At 44.9% G+C, this 18,868-nt stretch overlaps 4 protein-coding genes across 6 annotated transcripts in view; 1 reads left to right on the top strand and 3 right to left on the bottom strand.

Moving 5' to 3' along the window:
* LOC125765411 (tropomyosin-2) overlaps positions 1 to 18,868 on the bottom strand; it is an 83,876-nt gene that overhangs the window by 23,331 nt on the left and 41,677 nt on the right. The gene's annotated exons all lie outside the window — the stretch shown is intronic.
* Positions 95 to 1,184, top strand: LOC125765463 (tRNA-uridine aminocarboxypropyltransferase 2). The gene is made up of 2 exons (XM_049430646.1): positions 95 to 311; positions 388 to 1,184. The coding sequence occupies exons 1-2, from the start codon at positions 217 to 219 to the stop codon at positions 1,079 to 1,081; spliced, it is 789 nt and encodes a 262-aa protein (XP_049286603.1). The 5' UTR covers positions 95 to 216; the 3' UTR covers positions 1,082 to 1,184.
* Positions 1,101 to 11,632, bottom strand: LOC125765441 (synaptotagmin-4). 2 transcript variants are annotated; one of them, XM_049430618.1, is made up of 3 exons: positions 11,087 to 11,632; positions 4,702 to 5,389; positions 1,101 to 4,131 (listed from the first exon to the last, which is right to left on the bottom strand). In XM_049430618.1, the coding sequence occupies exons 1-3, from the start codon at positions 11,124 to 11,126 to the stop codon at positions 3,453 to 3,455; spliced, it is 1,407 nt and encodes a 468-aa protein (XP_049286575.1). In that variant the 5' UTR covers positions 11,127 to 11,632; the 3' UTR covers positions 1,101 to 3,452. The 2 variants fall into 2 exon arrangements, with proteins under 2 accessions (XP_049286575.1, XP_049286576.1); XM_049430619.1 differs by having other exon boundaries at positions 4,702 to 5,368.
* Positions 12,356 to 18,523, bottom strand: LOC125765462 (tropomyosin-1). Of its 2 annotated transcripts, none has more exons than XM_049430645.1 (5): positions 18,392 to 18,523; positions 16,225 to 16,670; positions 15,932 to 16,151; positions 15,675 to 15,852; positions 12,356 to 13,291 (listed from the first exon to the last, which is right to left on the bottom strand). In XM_049430645.1, exons 2-5 carry the CDS (start codon positions 16,596 to 16,598, stop codon positions 13,209 to 13,211), a joined length of 855 nt encoding a protein of 284 aa, XP_049286602.1. In that variant the 5' UTR covers positions 16,599 to 16,670; positions 18,392 to 18,523; the 3' UTR covers positions 12,356 to 13,208. The 2 variants fall into 2 exon arrangements, with proteins under 2 accessions (XP_049286602.1, XP_049286601.1); XM_049430644.1 differs by lacking the exon at positions 12,356 to 13,291 and adding an exon at positions 14,627 to 14,940.

Below are 18,868 nucleotides of genomic sequence, written 5' to 3'. Positions count from 1 at the left end.
TTTTCTGCTGTCAATTCATTGCACACACACACTTTTAAAAGCGAACTGTCAGACATTTGACGCATGGATGTTTTGTTTACGTTTTCCTAAAAACCGTATGGTCCAGAAGTATGAATGGGCAAATTGTCTTGAAGGAGAGCAGGATTTAATAAGAATATTAAATTGTAAAGAATATATTGTTTTAAGGCAGGCGTGTTTTTCGTCATTTGTGCAAGAATGAGTGAATTAGTTTTAGAATCATCCGTTTGGGAGGACATGGCCAATATCCCTGCGGATCCACCTAGGATGAGGCCAATGTGCACCAAATGCTGGTAAGTTGGAGACGTGTTTCCCATTATTTTTCTATCGTGGTTTGTTTCATTAAAAATATCACTCTTTAAAATACAGTCGTCCAATACAAGTGTGCTGGTGTTCAGCTCTCCCCTCACAACCACTAAGTCCCGGCGGACGCATAGTACTTCTTCAACATCCTGCCGAAGAGAAACGATCCCTGCGGACCGCTCCCATGCTATCTGTTGGACTTGCTCCTGGCAAGTGTCTTATTTACAAAGGAAAAAAGTTTCCCCGCCACGATCAAGAGCTAGAAACGATACTGGCCGACCAACGATCTCTGTTGCTCTATCCCAGCGCAAACTCTGTTCCCATCGAACAAATCGATCCTAGCGAAGGTCCGTACAATTTAATACTGATCGATGGTACATGGCCACAGGCGAAAGCTATCTATCACAGCTCAACCGCATTACATGGGATGCGACAGGTGAAGCTCGTAACATCTGGCACGAGCAGTTACATTATTCGTACCCAGCCTACAGAAGGTTGCCTCAGTACTCTGGAGACGGCCATCGAAGCACTTAGCGTACTGGAACGAGACGATCGGTACCGGGAACAGTTGCTGCAGCCACTGCACGTTCTGTGCCAATTTCAGCTGGCAAACGGTGCAGTTACCCATCAGTCGAAAGAGTTCCTCATCCGCCATAACCAATACCCGAAGCTTATCGGACGACGATTAAACCGGTTGCTGAAGCAGGCGGAAAACTTTAAAGATGACCCATCGGAACCTACGGAAAGCAAATCTTCGTAGCACAATCGAGACGGGAAAGTTTTACTTTTTTATACTTTTATTATACCACTTTATATTGTACTGATTTCGTAACATAAAATAGAGCATAGCTTTATTATGTGTATATATACATTCACACAGCAGAACTATTGATGACCCATCGTGTCTGTCTGTCTGTCATGCAGTTACGCTCCTTAACACTACGTTGCCATCTAGACGACTGTACGATACTTCTTTTAAAGATCAGTGAATTCAGTTTCAACAATTTGTTTGCTTTCGAATAAAATAGTCTCCAATCTTAAGCTACTAAAAACGAATCAACGAAGCAAAGGGCGCGTAGTCTTACCGTTGTTCCTATATGTATACCGATGTATGGTAATGCATCAGGTTAAAAGCTTCTGATCCTTGCACGAAATGAGATTCCAAGGGAGTAATTTTAATTGAGACTCTTAGTACCAGCTCTTCACATTCTTAAGAGAAGTTTTCCAATGAAGCTTTCTCCGTTGAATAATTGTTCAAAACATTTTTTGTTTGATTAAACGGAACCGTAGTTATAATATATGTACTTAAACTTTACTGTAACAGTGCCTGTCACAAAACTCTGTCTGCTTCAAACATGATCCAGCAACTCATCAGTTAGAAATGCTACATTCCCAAAGTAATTGGTAACACACTACGTATTCACAGCATTATTCTACGTTGTTTGATTTGCGCTTACTAAGAATTGTATCCGTATGTGGTATAGTTTTAAAACGGAATGTATAATACTATGCTTAAAAAGAACTTTTTCTTGGGACCATATCGCTTACGCGAACGCAGAACTATATGTACAACGATACTATTGCGTACCGCTTTTTGGGTAGAAACTGAAGCTGCAAAAGCACATTTACTGTTTGTTGTTGGTAACTAACGAAAATGTACTATCAACTTAACAAAAAACACCAAAGCGAAAGTATAACGAACACAACCACACTAGTATCGATCAACTGAATCCTTTCCATTTCCCTGTCTTTACTAACATCTACACTAAATTAGACCATCTTTCCTCAGGGTTTATACCCTTGCAATATTCTCGTACGTACATTCATACCATTCTTCCCATACCCATTTCCCTACACTAATGGTGTCCTCCTTGGGTTCTTTCATAAAGAACCAATCGCGTTCGCATCCGTATCTAGGCATTCAAAGGGACAGCAATACTACTCCTACATATTGACCATAGCCACCGCATAGTTGCAGTTTATAAGAGGCTGTTTTTTGTTTTAAATATTCGCATTCAGTTTGCATCTTTTGCATCTACGACTAGGTAGAGTAAATATGGTGGTGTACCCAAGTGTTAGTATTCGCGCTTACTAATTCCCCTTTTTGCGGAGCGATTCGTCAGAGCGCACTAACCTTTGGCTACGGGCATGATCTTATCGTCGTTCGATTCCCGACAATCCTTTTTGAGATTTGTGTACGTCCAACTGTTTGTCATACAAGCCTACAGAAGCGCACATCATTAGGCTATGGAGTGGCATCAGCACTGGGTAATAGTATCGCGTGTGTGGGGTGCGTTCAGGCGCTCTATGCCGCCGCCGCTGTGTGCATGATTATTGTATCATTTACTCTCAATCTAATGTCTGCCCCAGGGGGCCGTTTTGGGAAATCGTTTCAAAAGCTTGGGAAATGCAACTCGATTCCAAAAGTCTTCCAAAGAGATCCTTCGCCGCTGTACGTAGCAATCAGAATAGATATCCTTCTCTATGTGAGCTGTGCATCTTTAAGGATCTTTGTAGTGTTTTGTATATAATATATATATATAGAACTCTTTGTGTCAATTTTATTCTTAAGCTCCTTTCTACTAGTGAGAACTAATGATGGGTAGGGTGATGTTTTCTCGATTTTTTGGTTTTAAATATATTTGAGGTGTTTGTGCAGCAAACAGGTGGCGCGAATTATTCTTCGATGTTCAAAAGTTGATGTAGGGTGGAGTAACGCAAACAAGCAAATTTTCTACACGTTAGACAATCGAAAGCTAGGAGCTACTAAATACTGCACAGATTCTTCATTACCAAATGGTAAAGTGTCCGGATGGACAAGATTTCCCTTTATGTGATCAAAACCGAAAGTAGCCCCGGAGAATAGATGTGACCCGGGACTGGGTGGTATTTGTTTAATTTGACGTGATCTTGATTCAAAAGGTGCTCGGTATGAGTTTTGATTTGCTTCATGTTGGTTTTATAGTGAATGTATGTGTATATGCTACTACAATTGTCTATCTTGCTCTTTTGTTCAGTTCATAAGGGGGACATTTAGTCATTTTGGTGGTTAACATATAAAAGGTGTGAAACATGCTGCATCGAATGAAGAGCATCAACGAAACAAAAACCGCAACTGCTGACGAATCCGCTTACTCTCGCAGCTTATGCCAATCGGCAATTTGACGGCGTGGCGAATTGCACACCTCCTTCCAGTGGTTAAGAGCCGATCCATTGCTACGAGGGCCACCCAGTTCCAGACGTCCAATCACCTCATTCTTCGTCACCCGGTCCCAGTCGAGCAGCATCAGCTCAAGCGATACACCGTCCAGCGTGGCACCGGCACCCTCGGTAGTCGGAATATCAAACGCGAAGCTTTCATTAAATACCGGGCTCAGGGTGCGCTTCTTGACGTGCGTCTTCTTCTTAGCGATACGCTGCCCATTGTACAGCAGGTAGATCTTCACGTACGGATCCGCCAATCCGGTCACATCCATGCGCGGTAGATTGCGTGCCTTCAGCAATACCACAGTCAACCGAGCGGCGGCCGGTTGCCAGCAAAGGGAAATTAGCAGCTCACCACGGCCCTGCGCACGTATCTTCAGGCTACGCGGTTGGATCTCGCGACTCAGTGCCACCTGTTGGTTCTCGATCTGCTGCAGATCGATGCCACTGAGCGGGCACACAACCTCCCCGATCACATCGTCCCGGCTGTACCGATCGAAGCTTAATACCACGAAATGCAACGACATGCCGGCCAGCTCGTTTAGCGTTAATCCGTAGAAGGTAAAGTCCTCATCATACACCGGGTTGCGAGTATTGCGTAGAACTCTGAAAGCAAAAAAAAAAAACGAAACATTAGAAAATGAATGAAAGAAGGGCAGCAAAGGAATCCAATCATCACGATTACTTCGGTCTTGAATTCCTTGGAATCATTGTGTGCCCTTTGCCAGCAAGCGTACAAGCAGATTTTGCATTTATTTTCGGAAAAACATCTGTGACCGTAAGGAAAGGATGGGAAAGGAGAAGCGTCGGAAAAAAGGATCTCTCTAAATGGATTACTTTTCAATTCTCGCTCGTTACCGGGGAAAACTTTTTCGCCACATCTGTTGCTATATTTATCATTCCAGCTGTTACGCTCTTCCTTCCACACCGTAATGGTGTGGTGGCCAAAGTTTTATTGCTCTCTCTCTTGGTTCCATTTTCCCCGGTTCCGTAAGGCGTATGCGTATTTCTTGTCCTTGTGGATTATCCTGTTTTCATTACTTGACCTTCAGAATTAATTGTTTTCCATCTCGTTCGCACTACATCCCTGCCCATCCAACGGTCGTGGCTATTTGGTCGTGGATGTGGTGGTCGTCGATAAGCCGTTAAAATCCCGCAATGAAACTTGAGACTTACCTAGTTTTCACCTTATGCTGCTTGTCGGGCAACAGTTGCAACTTCACGTACGGATCGGTGGCCGATTGTTTTCCGTTGGCGCTTCCATTGCACAGTGTACCGCCTGCCATCGTACTTAGCTCGGCGACCGCCGTTCCATGGTTCTTGCCCGGCAGTCCACGACAACGTACCACCGACACCACAAGCGCACTCCGATCGGCCAGAAAACGTAGCTTGAACACAATTGTGCCGAGCTTGCCGTGCTCAATGCCATCCCCATTCTCGCTAATCGGATCGCCCAACTCCGACACGTCCGGGGACTTCGGTTCCAGTTGCGCATTCTTCGGGATCAGTTCGTTCTCCTCGGTGTACTTGGTCGGCGGTACAATGCTTGTAGTGGTGGTTGTGGTGGTTGCCGTTGCCGCAACCGTCGTCTGCTCCGTTGGCGACTGTGCCGGCAGATGTCCCGGAAGTGGCTTGATGCTTGTCGGCGACGGCGACTTCTTCAGATACTGAGGCGGTTGACCGCTCGGTGAACGGACCGCTTTCGGTGGCCGAGGAGGCTGAAACGGTAGCGAAGAAGCTTCATGGCCCGCCTTCTTGTTCTGTCGCCGGAAACGACGGGCACAGAAGCATGCTGTTACGGCCAATATGGCGGCTGCCGTCAGCCCTAACACTGCCGGTACAACTGAAATGAGCACAACATAATCTGAATGAACGGGAAGGCGATAATGTCTAGAACCTGGGACACGTTTATCCGGACGGGAAGCAAAAGGCTTGGAAGCGGGCGAACCGGTCGGAAAGGTCACGACTATCAAGAATGCCGGAACTCCCGGGCATTGGTACATCTCGCAGGTACAGCACCAAGATGGTCGTAAAATGGTGCGAAAACACCCCAAAAGCATCATAAACTTGGCAGCCAATTCATTCATTTCCTATTGGAGCCGGGAGGCCCCCTTCTTCCCCCTTCAATATTCGCTACTTCATTGTTGGGGCTCTGGAAGCACATTTTCAACGTGGCGGTTGATTCGTTGGTATCATTACAGCATTACGAGATCCCTAAATGATATGCCGGCATCATAAAGTTACCCGGAGCTTTAGGTATTTGGGGGGTCGGTCGGTTTTCTAAGCGACGATAAGTGGTGCGTCAAATTGAAAGCAAGTCCACTTTCGGAATAGACCGAGCAAAAAGGTGAACACGTGGTGAGAAGGGCACGTGTGTGTTTGTGTACGCTGTAGGCATATGTTTTTTTTTTATTCCAAATTGGTTTATTTTCCACACTTTATCAATATTTTTATGCGCTCTACCGTACGTTGGTCTGCGAAAGCTCGTAAAGATAATACATCAGCATTACGAGCGTCATAAGTTCGCACGGTTATAGTTATAGAATGTTTATTTAATTTCAAGCCGAATTAAATTAGAATTTTATATAGAGTACAAAGTATTGCTATTTTTACGTTAATAAGGTTATATAACAACCTGGTTTCATAAAGAAAAAAAAAAACAGTTAAACGGAACAAAATACAACATTTTCCATTAGACCATTTTAGATACTCCCCTTCATTTGAAAGCTTTTGAGAGCGGATGATTATCGCTTATCTAATCCCAACTGTTGGGTCTTTTTTTGTAAAATTTGTAGAAAACCCCCCCCCCCCCCCCATAATTGCGTAACTGCGGTCATCTTGTCCTGTTTCCTATCCATTTTCTCTTATCGCCACAAAATCGCCGGTAGAAGCTTAGATAATGGGAAGCCATCGCGCTGCTCAACAATCCGCCAGCTGTGCTTACAGCGTGTAACACCGGCTTATAAAATAGCACATAATTGATGGCACTTTTATCTTCTGGAAAACACAATTTCTTGCCAATTTAACGTTGCTAACAAGAGGCTGATGGTTTCCAGCGAATTGGAATCCGATTGGAATGGCATACAGTTTCCATGCTGTAATGGTGTGCGTACTGAAATTACTTAAAGATTCGAATGAAGCTTTGAAAGCTCTGAAAGTAAAGATTTGAGATTTATCTTTCCATCATCTGTGTAGGACGTTGGTTCGCGTTGCAAATGTTGGCTTCACATTGTTGGGGAGGAATTAATTAAATTTGTTTTGCACAACTGTTTCATTCCGTTTTTTGGGTATTTTGATTTTATGTGTTAAGCATTTCAATTCCCATAATGGAGTAAGAATTCGCAATTACTTCCAAGAGGGTAGCAAAACTCCTTTTCTAGGAAAAAAAAAATCGCAAGTGAATGAAATGTTGTTTCTCTTGCAATATGCTTACATTTTTACGACTTTTTCGACCTTCGTTCTGTTTATTCAGCTTTTCGTCCGCCCAATGGTTTTAACTTTTTGTGAGCTCGCCAATTCGACCAACGCTACCAACTCCTTTGCATAGTTGCGCCGGATTACACACCAAAATGGGACGCAGTATAAATGGTGAAGCAAAAACAAAACCATTTTTCAAAACCTTACCACTGCAAAGAACACAACTTGCTACCAACAAAAAGGAACATATTTTACATCGCCGCTTGAAGCCGCTTGATGCGCTTGCAAATAAAACGCGTGTGTGGTGCGCAAATGGTCGAAAAGCTCCGGGCTCCATTCTGGTACCACTCACTCAATCGACTTTTGGAATAAAATATTCAAACCATTTATAGCCGTTCGACGCCAGAGTAGTCCAATGGAGCAAAGAATAGAGTAGATCATTTAGTTCTTCCGACCGCAAGATACGCAACATGTATAAATAAGTAAAGTTTGCAGGAAAATGTACAAAAAACTTTTCGTAAGACAACTTCGACAACTTGAAAACTAAAAGCTAAGAATATATCCCGACGCTTTTTTCTTGAGTTGGCAGAGTCCAAAGTAAAACGGAAAACAAATTGCCTTCATCTGTCTCAAGCTTCACAAAATGCTCATTCAGATCGAAATAAAATGTGAAATGTATTTTTATCCCCCAACCAGCATAGCACAAACATACTTCAAAAAAAAAACACTTCCATTCTTCCATTCCATCCTGGGCAAGTGTATGAAAATCCTTTCCAATTCTGTCTTAAGGGAGTTCTTTAGCAGGTTGCGAACTCGTTGAAGCAAATCCACTTTAATTGGATTATTGATGACTGGTGAAACTGTTGGATAAGCCTGACTAGCTTTAGGTTTTGCTTTGGCTGCAAACAAAAACCTAACTCTAGAACTACGCAGAACAGGTCCCAAAAGTATACGAATTTCATTAATATGTTTCTATTTTGTGTGCTTCACTTTCTTGTTGCTTGTTGATAAGGATCGTCTATCGATCCACACGGAGTAACGAGTGTGACAACGCGTTCAATTTCAACGATATTTGCACACGCTAATCCATTATGTTGGTAAGCATACCTGGAGTGGACTAATCGATCTGTACTGGTTTGGAAGAAGGTATCGTAGACATTCCACCAATGAATTCCACCTTAAGCGTATTCCACTAGAGCAGTTCTTTTGCTAATGGTGCATTTTGGGGTCTTTTCTGCTGAATGTCCAATAAACTCCTTACGCTGTGCCTCATTTGACGCTGCAGTGGCTATGTTTGGACGACTTGAACGACGGTGGTCAATAGCTCTCAAGGGATCAAAAGAATGGGCCGAAACGTTTCGTTCGTGCATAGCACAAATAACGGCCACGGCTGGTACTACCATTCATGTCCTCGCGAGACACCTTCTTACTGTGGACGGACATCATCTTCATTGAATTCATTTTCCATTGCAGATCTGTCCGTACACACCATTCGTCTCCCGAGATGCTTCAATCGAACCGTACCACCGTTTTCGTTCGTCTTTGTCCGCAGTGGCATCAACATCCGACGAAAGGCGGTACGAGGAAAAACGTCTTGATGGTAGTTTCTACCGTGTCGAGTGTAAGTGACAAGCCGACATGCAATGCAACGTGTCTCCCACTTGGCACACGCCGGGACAAGAAGCTTTCCGGTAAGGTTGGCCCGCATTGTTTGCGTCGTACAGCGCATCTCGACGTTTGCTCTCATCCTTGCGTAGTAGCAGCACTGTAAGATGCCGGGATGACGAGGGCTTTGTGTCATGGAAGTTCAAGGAAATGCCTCCATGGTTGGCAATCGAACACGACGCACGAGGTGCGGGTACCAAGGACGTTTGCAATGCTACACGAAGGCACAGCGGGAATGCTCACGGTTGGCAGTTTCGTTATAAGATGTGCCTCCGCTCGGGCGGGGTGGCTTGCATTCGGTACGCCCAGTAATGCCAACACGCCAATTGGACGGGGCCAATCGATAAGAAAGCTTTCAGCACTAGCTACCCTAGCGCGTGAATGATGTGGATGAAAATAAGGTGTTCTTCACTTTTCCAGTTGTTTTGTTGTACGTGGATTTTTATCTAACGCTGTAGTAAGATTATTCCGCGTCCCGCATTTCGAACGTGACCAGCAATCGGAATGTATTTTATGAGTACCTGCGATAGTTGACACTTTGTGGAATTAGCACAGCCCATGAATCAATCTGGTTGGCTGGTTGGCTGGCTGGTGGTCCGTAACTTTACGTGGGATTGTTGCGTGGCAAATCGGTGTATCGGCCGATGGCATTACATTCAATCATCCCAACTGGAGAGTGGATTATATTACCTTTGTTACGTTTGTTTGTCTTGTTTTAGGTTTGTGGTGTAGCAATCATAATTTCATGATAATAAACCTATATGCTACAAAGAATAGAATAAAAACGCACATAAGCCAAGTCTCCTTAAGCCTGGCTTTAAGTCTTAAAGCTTTGAGATATGTCCAACACATCAGATTCATCAGACGCTTTAGTGGTGACAATGTATTAGAATTAACCCCTGATGACTCTAAAGCTTTTTTAAGTAGTCGGACGAACGATCACAGTGGGCAAAGAAGACAAAGGGACGCTTGATCTTGAGAATTCCTGCAGCAGATTTTAAGATACTTTTATTTCAAGCAAGACAAATTATAAACATATTAACATTCCTTTGCTCATAATATCATTGTGATAAAATAAGGCTAGTGACCCAATTACGACATGACCTAGCAAGTTGTTATATTAAGGACATTTTTCGGAAGAAGATGCTTAGAAGAATTGTGGGTTCCCTAGGTGTTTATCCACTGTAATGAGTTGTACGACGAACTCACTATCTTATAGCGAATTAGAATCGTAAAGCTCCATGTGGCTGATCATGTCATTAGAATGACACCGGACAACCCAGCTCGTAAAGTCTTTATAGGTCTTCTACTTGGACAGAGGAGGCATGGAAGGCCTAAAACTAACATGGAATGAGGGTTTTGATACGTACACCAGAAAGAAAGACCGGGATATTGGATGGGATAACGATGTCGTTCGACCGTGGCCGCTTTTGAGAACTCCTTCAGCTGGCCAAGACCGCCAAGAAGCGGTTGTAGCTCGTCCTTCATATTGTAGAGACATGGTGTAATTTACAATTGAGCTCGGTATGTGATGTGTTGCTGAATCGTACAACCCGCTGTTTGGCCAAGTCAGGGTGGACTTATAAACTTTCCAACATTTCAGATGGTAGTTGAATTGAAGTTTGATATATTTTTGTAAAGAGAGTCTCTCAAGGTCTATTTATCCCAATGCTGTCGAATCGTGTCACAAAGAGTACCTTGAATTGATGCCAAGATGCTTAATCTTATAATCCAAAAACAAATCTAAACACTCCAATGGACACATGAAATTTGCCAAAAGCAACCAGCATGAAATGGAGAATTAACGATCCGATATTCACATTAGCTGACCGTTTCAATTCTGTGCCTCCAGCTGTTGTTGTATGACAGACCAGGGTTTAATATTGAACATGTGAGAAATTTTGGGTATCATGAGATTATCCGCCCATATATCATTTTTTATGTTGCTCTTGTATGCAGCATATGAACCATTGGTGCAGCTAAAGTATATTCGGGACAATGCACTTTCTGCATCGTATGACTCACTGGTAAGATGAATCAGTTACACCTGTACAATACGGGTGGATTGTTTGCCAGTCATATTGGCTCCAGAAAATTACCTACAGCGTCGTACCGGACATCACGCAACCTGTAGGCGTCCGACTGTCGGGTGCATTGGCACCTTCATCAGAGATAATCGTCGAGTGCAATGTCAGCGATGTTAGAAATGTTCAATTTATGTACATCTCCGTACACTCTCTCTTCATATGGGTGTGATCATATTTGGTTTGTTTGACAATTATTTGTAATTTTACAATTATAATTGACTGTATTATCGCTTGTCGCATGTCGCATTCAGGAAGCCAAACATTAGAAAGCTTTCTCTGCTCGAAGATACCTGGAAATATCCTACCCACACCCGTCGGAACACATACGCTCCAACCTTCGTTCCCGTCCGCATGGGCAGAATGCCCTACAAATTGGAGTAGCCCTATATTACCAGTCTCCAGCGTGTTCATGTCCGGGCCATGGTCGCCCATCTTGTTGATGATTCCGGACTCCACCGTTTTGCCGATTTGGGACAGGTTTTAAACAGGAAACTCCACTCTACAACGTCGTCACCACACTGCACGAAAGATTACACAATTTGCTTAAAATCCGAACCAGAAGTTTGATGTCTTCCGGACACACACACACGCACACACGCACGAGCACACCAGCAAACACACAACACACAGGGATATGAACGCGCGCGCGCCCACCCACTCTTACAAAAGGAGTTGTCCCACGGTATTTTGTGAACGAACCAACGCCAACAAAAAAACGACACTTTTCCTGAACGTCCTGTGCGTTACCTTGCGTTGCTACACTTGCGGGAAAACGGGAAGCTAATGATTATGACACCTGTACAAAGTGTCCACCATTGTTGTACCATTTATTGCGGAAAAACAACTAGAGGACACTAGGTGGATGAATGGATCGTGATGCTGAACGGAACTCCCAATCGCTGTGACCGCAATGTCGCACTTTTGCTGTACGTGTGAGCGAAGATTCGAGCAGGCAAATCGATAAACCAAGCGGAACTGGATGGTGCGCGTGCGCCATACATTTTCTCTCTCTCTCGCCGGAATGGAATGAGGGCTGGTGGAAACATAACAACGTCGTGCGGAGCTTTAAAGCTCTCCCCGGTTTGATTGTTGCTTGTTTTCGTCGCCTACTAATTGCTCCAGTTCTTCGACTCCTACGCGGCTTTTGAGCATCGAGGCTTTCTGAGAGGTGATGGCGTCGAAGATAAAACCGCCCTTGAAGCATGTGCACTAATATGCGTCTGAACTTTACTGGAAGACTTTCAACTGTCTTAAGGACACGGTTAAGCTTTAAAGGAGCATCCCCTGGTGCCTGGTAACGTAATCTGAACTGATGCTGAACACTTTCCTCCAAATTCTGATCGGGCAATTTATACAATAGTGTGTACCGGGTATGACTGTATGCCAAACACGTGTCTTTCGTTCCCCTCTTAAATATCTTCCATAAAGTTATGACGAGTAGTACGGATTCCTCTATTCCTCATGAAGTACTTCAAACAAAACTCATGCATCGAGAATGGTCGTAAACTTTCAAATCCCTTTCCAACTTTCCCTTTAGTGCTCGCGTTTACTAAACAACGTGATCACAGATCTCGTGCTTCTTATAGCAATAGAGAAAAAAAATCATCCCCATCACCCACAGAAAGAAAACCCTCACAAAACACAGTTACAGTGACGCACGGTTTCTGGATGTTTTACTTAAAATTATTTACCGTCCTCATAGTTTTATTCAAAAGATATAAATAATACATTTATCAAGAGAAAGTAGACGTTGGAAGTTTCACATGCTTCAACTGTTTGGTTTGGTGTTGTTAAATTTTCCCGGATCTAAGACAGTGTGTGTGTGTGTGTTTGACCTCCCTGTTCGCTTCCTGCCGGGGAAGCAGTGCCGTGCCGTGGTTCGACATTGGGTCGACTCCCAACACCGAAATTAGCTAACGGACACCACAGTACCACACCCACAACTACATACACACACACACACGCAGCGCATCGTAGTGTCCCCTCCGGTGGACAAGGTTCTTTTACAGGGCCCAATTAAAGCCTGGCGACTAGCAACAAAATGACAACAACATCAACAACAACAACATGATCATATGGAACCTTGCTTATTCTTTTTCTGGGATGGTCTCTTTTGGTTTTTGGTGTTTACGAGGGCTTCGCTGATGTTTACTTTGCTATAGGCTCCTGTACCATCTGGGACGGGTGGTGTTAGATATCGCGTTATTAGATGTTCTTAAGTACTCTCTCTCTCTCTTTCTCTCTTTCTCTTTCCTTCTTCCATTCGGTTTTGTTTTGTGCTCCTGGCTGTTTACTAAGCTCGTCTCGATTATTTCGATCGCAAAAGATGGTTTATAAAATGCCTTTTAAACGGTCGCACTGATGACGGATAGGTAAGGTAGATAGGTAATAGAGTTCCTGCGCAGTTGTTTCGGAAGATATGGTCCGATCCAGTGCACCGGAAGTGCACCAGACGGATCATCGTACGCGTTTTGATCGACCGCCCGATCGATAGCCAGAAAGGTAGTAGTAGCCTTAATAGCCGGCCAACTCGGCGAACGTGGAGTCCATCTCGTCGGCCAAAGACTTGTATCGGTCCTTGTTGACGCCCAGCTCATCTGCGGAGAAGAGAAACGCGGTGTTAGTATCGTACGGTCATTGAAATGGTCACACACTCTGGGCAAAATGGATTGTAACTCCAAACGACAAAAAGTACACTTTAAATACACAACCACAGATCGGGGCCTGCCTGTGGGCCTTCGTTCGATCTGTGGCAGACACGTGAAATTGTCCCGCTGTCGATTCAGCCGATTCGATGTTGCAGGTGTTTACCCCCTTTATTTTTGGAGGGGAACGAACGTATGAGCCACAAACGTATACTTAAACACAGACGTTAACGTTAATGCGTATTTTTTTACGTACATATGACAGTGATCGTTAGTGCAATCTATAGCATAATCCAGTTACAAAAAAAACAGTTAGGTAGAAAGAATGCAAGGAGTGGCAAGTGGGATGTTACAAGCAGCAGTTTTTACGCAGGTATCGGATGTGGATCTTTCTCCTGGTAGAACGATACGGGTCTGGGGGGGCGAGGGGGCGGTCATGGGGATGGCTTTCATGTATAGATATGGTGGACACAACACAGACATTGTTGATATGTGTACACGCACGCACGCACGTAAATGTGAAACTGATGGTGAACATAGTTTATACAACACAACACAACAACAGAGTGGAATGCTTTGCTGAATGCTGAACAGTTACGCCACAATTGAAAAGTCTTGTGTAGAAAAGATAACGCATGATTGCTGTGGCACGTCCTTGCCACGCACGGACAATCCGTGTGGTGGGGCGGGTGGCCAAAATAATGTGTGTATGTGGGAAACTGTGTCGAGGATGTGCATTTCTTGCAAGATGTATGGAAACACATTTACACATGAACGGAACATCAACTGGAACTGGAGCGGACGAGCACATACGGAGGTGAGCATGTGACTGTACTGTGTCGGACTGGACAAGGCGGACGAACTTTACAATGTCACAGTCAAACAAGCGCTGTTTGTTTCTGTCCCCACCATTTTTGGGGTTTGGACAAGACAAAATGAACGAAACGGTAGTTTTTTTTTTAATGGATTTGTATGGAGTCGAAAGAAAACAGAATGTAAATAAAATGGTTGTGAAAACTTTCAAAAATCAAATCGAAACGCATAGCAGAATCGTATGTAACGTGCGTTACACATAAATACCTAAAGGTCGATCGATAGCATCACCGTTTTGCTCGATCCATTATGCCGCACCACCAACCAAACGTTAACGATGTGTGTACGATAGTGATCTTTAGCTATCGGGGGGGGGTGTCGCCCGATTTTGGACCGAGCTGAAAACGGCTAGACGTAGGCAGAAGTACGCAGAAGGCAGAAGGCGCGCAGCCGAAGGATATAACGAGAGAGCTGTTGTTTTTTTTTTTGTTGGTTTGCTGGGATGTAACTGTGGCTGAGGATGTAGTAGGAGACTCTTGGGGCAGCGCTTGGAAGTTCGGAAAGTACGGGTAGATTGGATAGAGAGAGAGAAAGAGAGTGGCAGCAGAGTGGGTAACGGGAAGGAGTTTTTTTTTTTGTCTTTTGGAGCAAGCTGGTACGGGCAGGCAGTGACGCCCAACGTTAAGACGGAAGTTAGCGTGCAGTTTAGTATCCGGTAAGTTCGGCGAAGGTCGAATCCAGATCGTCGCAGATCGCCTTGTACTTCTCCTTTTCGTTCATCAGTTTGTCTGCAAGAGATTACAGAAAGGTAGTTGTTAGGATTGCGTGTTGTTCGCTGTTTTCGCTGTTCCGAGACGTGGACGTGGACGTGGACGAAGTGCGCGTGGAGAAGGACATCAAGGAGTTTCTTTTTTTTTTTGCGCAGCCGCACCCGAAGTACGGGCATTTCCAGCGTGTACCGAGCCATTCCGGACAGTTCCGGACGAATGTAGTTGTTGATCTCGCCGAGAAGCAGTGCGATCGGGGTACGGATCGGTTGTCGTCAGCTTGCTATCTGCAAACACACAGCTACCCCTGCCTAGCCGCCTTGGGCTTCTTGGGGTTTGCTCGCGACTTTGGTTCTGTGTTTTATGTTTGATTTTGTTTTGGCAAACAGCAAAAGCACCCTTTCGGCTATTTACAGCTCAGGTTATTCAAGGAAGCATACAGCGTAAAGAGATAAGAAGATGTGTTTGTGTGTGTGTGTGTGTGTGAATAATCTGTGTGTGTGTGTTTGGCTGTCTGTGTACGCGTATGTGGCATCTAACATCTACTGTTACTGTAAAGCCTACGTAAACATCAAAGTATCAAGTGTGCGCATTACTTAGCGAAGTTGCGCCTCACCGTTGGGCTATTAGCCGTTGTCGATTTGTGACGTATAATGTGAGAGCATCGGAAAGTTTGTACGAGTTTGTGTTTGCGGTGTGTTTCATGTGCACTTGGTTGTACATTAGATACAGGGGACACAATCTCACGAACGTACCTTCTAGTCTGTCGACCTCCTTCTGGAGTTTCTTGACGTTCTTCTCGGCATTCTCGGCACGGGTCTCTGCCTCCTTCAGCTTGATGGTCAGGGACTTCAGCTGGCGCTTGAACTCTTCCACTCTCTGGTTGGCCTTGTCTTCCGACACCTCCAGAGACTTCAGGGAGTTACCGACGACCTGCGGAATCGGAACGGATACAGCGTGTGAGTTGACCGCTGCCGGACACATACGTCGCGCAAAAAAAAACCTAACGCACCTTCAGTTCCTCCTCAAGCTCCATGATCTTGGCCTCACCGGACTTGACACGATCCTCAGCGACTTCCAGCTCGTCTTCAACGAAGGCCAGCTTGCGGGACACTTCATCCGACTTGGTATCAGCGTCTTCAGCGAGCATACGGGCTTCCTTCAGCTGGTTGGACAGCTGGTCCATACGCTCCTCATCCTGCTGGGAACGGTTCTCCAACACTTTGCACATACTACAAATGCATAAAAACCAAGCGCGTGTCAGTCAGACAAAACATGTCTTACGATAAATCGACTCTCCCTTACCGGTTGTTCTCATCAGCCGACTGGGTGGCTTCCAGCAGTTTGGACAGGGCGGCGGACGAACGTTCCTCAGACTTTTCCAGATCCTCCTCAACCTGCTGCACCTTGCGGGTCAGGGCGGCTACGTTGGCCTCGGTGGAGGTGAGCAGCTTGTCCTTATCCTCGCAATCCTTGGTGGCCTGTTCCAGCGAGGTCTTGAACTTTTCGTGATCCTGAGTAACCTGCTCCAGACGCTTGGTCAGATCGGCGACCTCCTCCATGATCTTGTCCGCGCGGAGGTTAGCCTCCTTGGCCTGGTTCTCGCAGGTATCGGCTTTGTCCTGCGCATTGTCCTTCTCGATCTTCATCGCCTGCATTTTCTTCTTGATCGCGTCCATTTTGGATGGTTTGTTTTAGCTAACCTCGTGCCACAGAAAAGAAACAGGAAGGAGTTTTCCTTAAGGTGCTAGCTGTCGGGAAGGTAATTAAAAGAGCGGGAAATGATTAGCTTCTTTTGAAGGAGAAATTCTTTTAAAAAAAATGAATCGATTACTACTATTATATGATAATGTTCCCATTTCGTACGAGACGGTAACCTCCACATTCATTGTCATATTAACATAATTAATTCTAAATAAGACGTCATGGCGCTAGTACCGAAACACCTTGAAGTAAAGGCTACCCTAGTAGCACCAAATTTGCATGCCAGGCTCATGTGAAATCATCACAAAAAGAAGAAACAGAAAAAAACAAGTGCGTTCGCTTGTGCTGCGATTCCTAATTATAGAACATTCAGCTCGTCCATTCCAGCCTGAGCTGGTGTACAATACGAAAATCCGACACCACATTCCATACCCAACGCAACATTCCGCGCCATATCCTTCCTGCCGATGCCCTTCTGCCCACCACTAGACTAGACAACTGGTTATTTCAAGACATTTTCATAAATGTGTAGGCCGAAGGTAACAATTGCTTGCCTTACAGGGGGAGGACTTGCAGGGGAGGATTAGCAAGTAACACCGCCCAGAATCCGTTCATCGCGAAGGAAGGTTGTCGCGTGCAGGCAGAACGGAAAGAGGATCGTACACGCATACGCATAGGCTGCGCATTAGCTTTCGTGCGCATCTGTTCTAGTAAAAATAGCTTCCCAGCCTTTGGTACACACGGCAAGCAGCCGCCGTGCGGACCTTATAAGAGGAAACGTTAGTCCGCCGGTTTTGGCAAATTCTGACATGCGCAAACAAGGGGAAAAACTCGTCGGCTGTGCTCGCACGCACGCACGATCGATTGCAGTTTTTTTTTCTTCTTCCAATTATTCTATGACTCCAACAAATAGTTTTGGGGACTATATTGAATCATGTACATTGCTTGAGGGGGAGTTTATTAAGAAAAAAAAGGATCAACATTCCTAAAATTGCACGAGTGACCACGGTCCAACAGGCGGTTACTCAACCACACCAAAAACTCTCGAATGGAGACTATTTTTAGGTTTGGTGCTGCTTCTTCTCAACCCCTAATACACCCGCTAGCATACGCGAGTATCGATAGAGCATTTGGTGTTTCGTGACAAGATTTAGGCTACGTGGTTAATTATAACCGTTGCGTGAAAATCGTACGCCCCGCGTAGAAGGAGCGCTATTTCGGGGCCACATATCCCTATCCACAACTGACCGGGTCTTGTACAGACACCTGCCACACACACACACACACACACACATACGGCTGTCGAGCCATTATTGCTGGATCGTCACGCAGAGAATCCTTCCCATTTCACAACCTACCTCACCACCTCCCAACCATACACCCTCCCCATCCCCTCCTTATCAGCACACCATTTTGTTGTTGCTTTGTTTTTTTTCACATCCTTTACTCCCACGTCCACATCCTGTATCAGGTTTTTTTTGGTGTAAAACTTGATCCTTGTGACACAATTCTTTTGCTTTCCTTCTACATATTTACTATCAATTTGCTAATTCAACTTCTGGAAGATGCACTTTAAATTGCACTTGTTTTTTTGTTTCTAATTTTCCTTGCTACCACAAAATTTCCTTTTTCGTACTTAGTATATAATTTCTTACAATAAGTATTGTTCCACTTTTCTCTTAACAAGACAACGTAAGGAAGGATCCCCTTTAGCTGCAGATGATCGCTGATCATTCAAAAAAAAAACAACAAAAACAACAAAACCAACCTGAGCGCTTTCACTCAAATCCTCGCAAGACTAAAAACACGATAGCACTGAGTAGTGCAATACGAGGAAAACTCCGATTGACCCCTTGCGCCGACCGACGCACACAGTCGAACGGATGGTGGCCGAAGTGCACCAACACCAAACCAAAAGTTCGCACGCGAAACGCACACCTCCATCGGTGGTGGCCCAAAAAGGTGGGGAAAAAATCGTGCGTGATGATCTTAATGGTGCAAGATCACACTGACGTCACCGTATCGAGTTTTCCCCTAATTTTCCGACTTTCATTCACATGCCTCATGCTAGTAGTGGTAATGCGTGGGCCGCATATGTTCCCCGTCGCGAATCCACTCCGAAGCGAACGTGGTGTGAAGGGGTCGCTTGATCGTGCGATCGTGATCGCACGCGCACTAAGTATCATCCTGTGAACGGTGATCACTTCGTTTGCTTCGTGGGTAGCAAAAGGGAAACACAACCAGC

Source organism: Anopheles funestus, chromosome 2RL (genome assembly GCF_943734845.2).
Source record: "Anopheles funestus chromosome 2RL, idAnoFuneDA-416_04, whole genome shotgun sequence".
In the NCBI taxonomy this organism is placed as follows: Eukaryota; Metazoa; Arthropoda; class Insecta; order Diptera; family Culicidae; genus Anopheles; species Anopheles funestus.
This window is presented reverse-complemented; position numbering and strand designations above follow the sequence as displayed.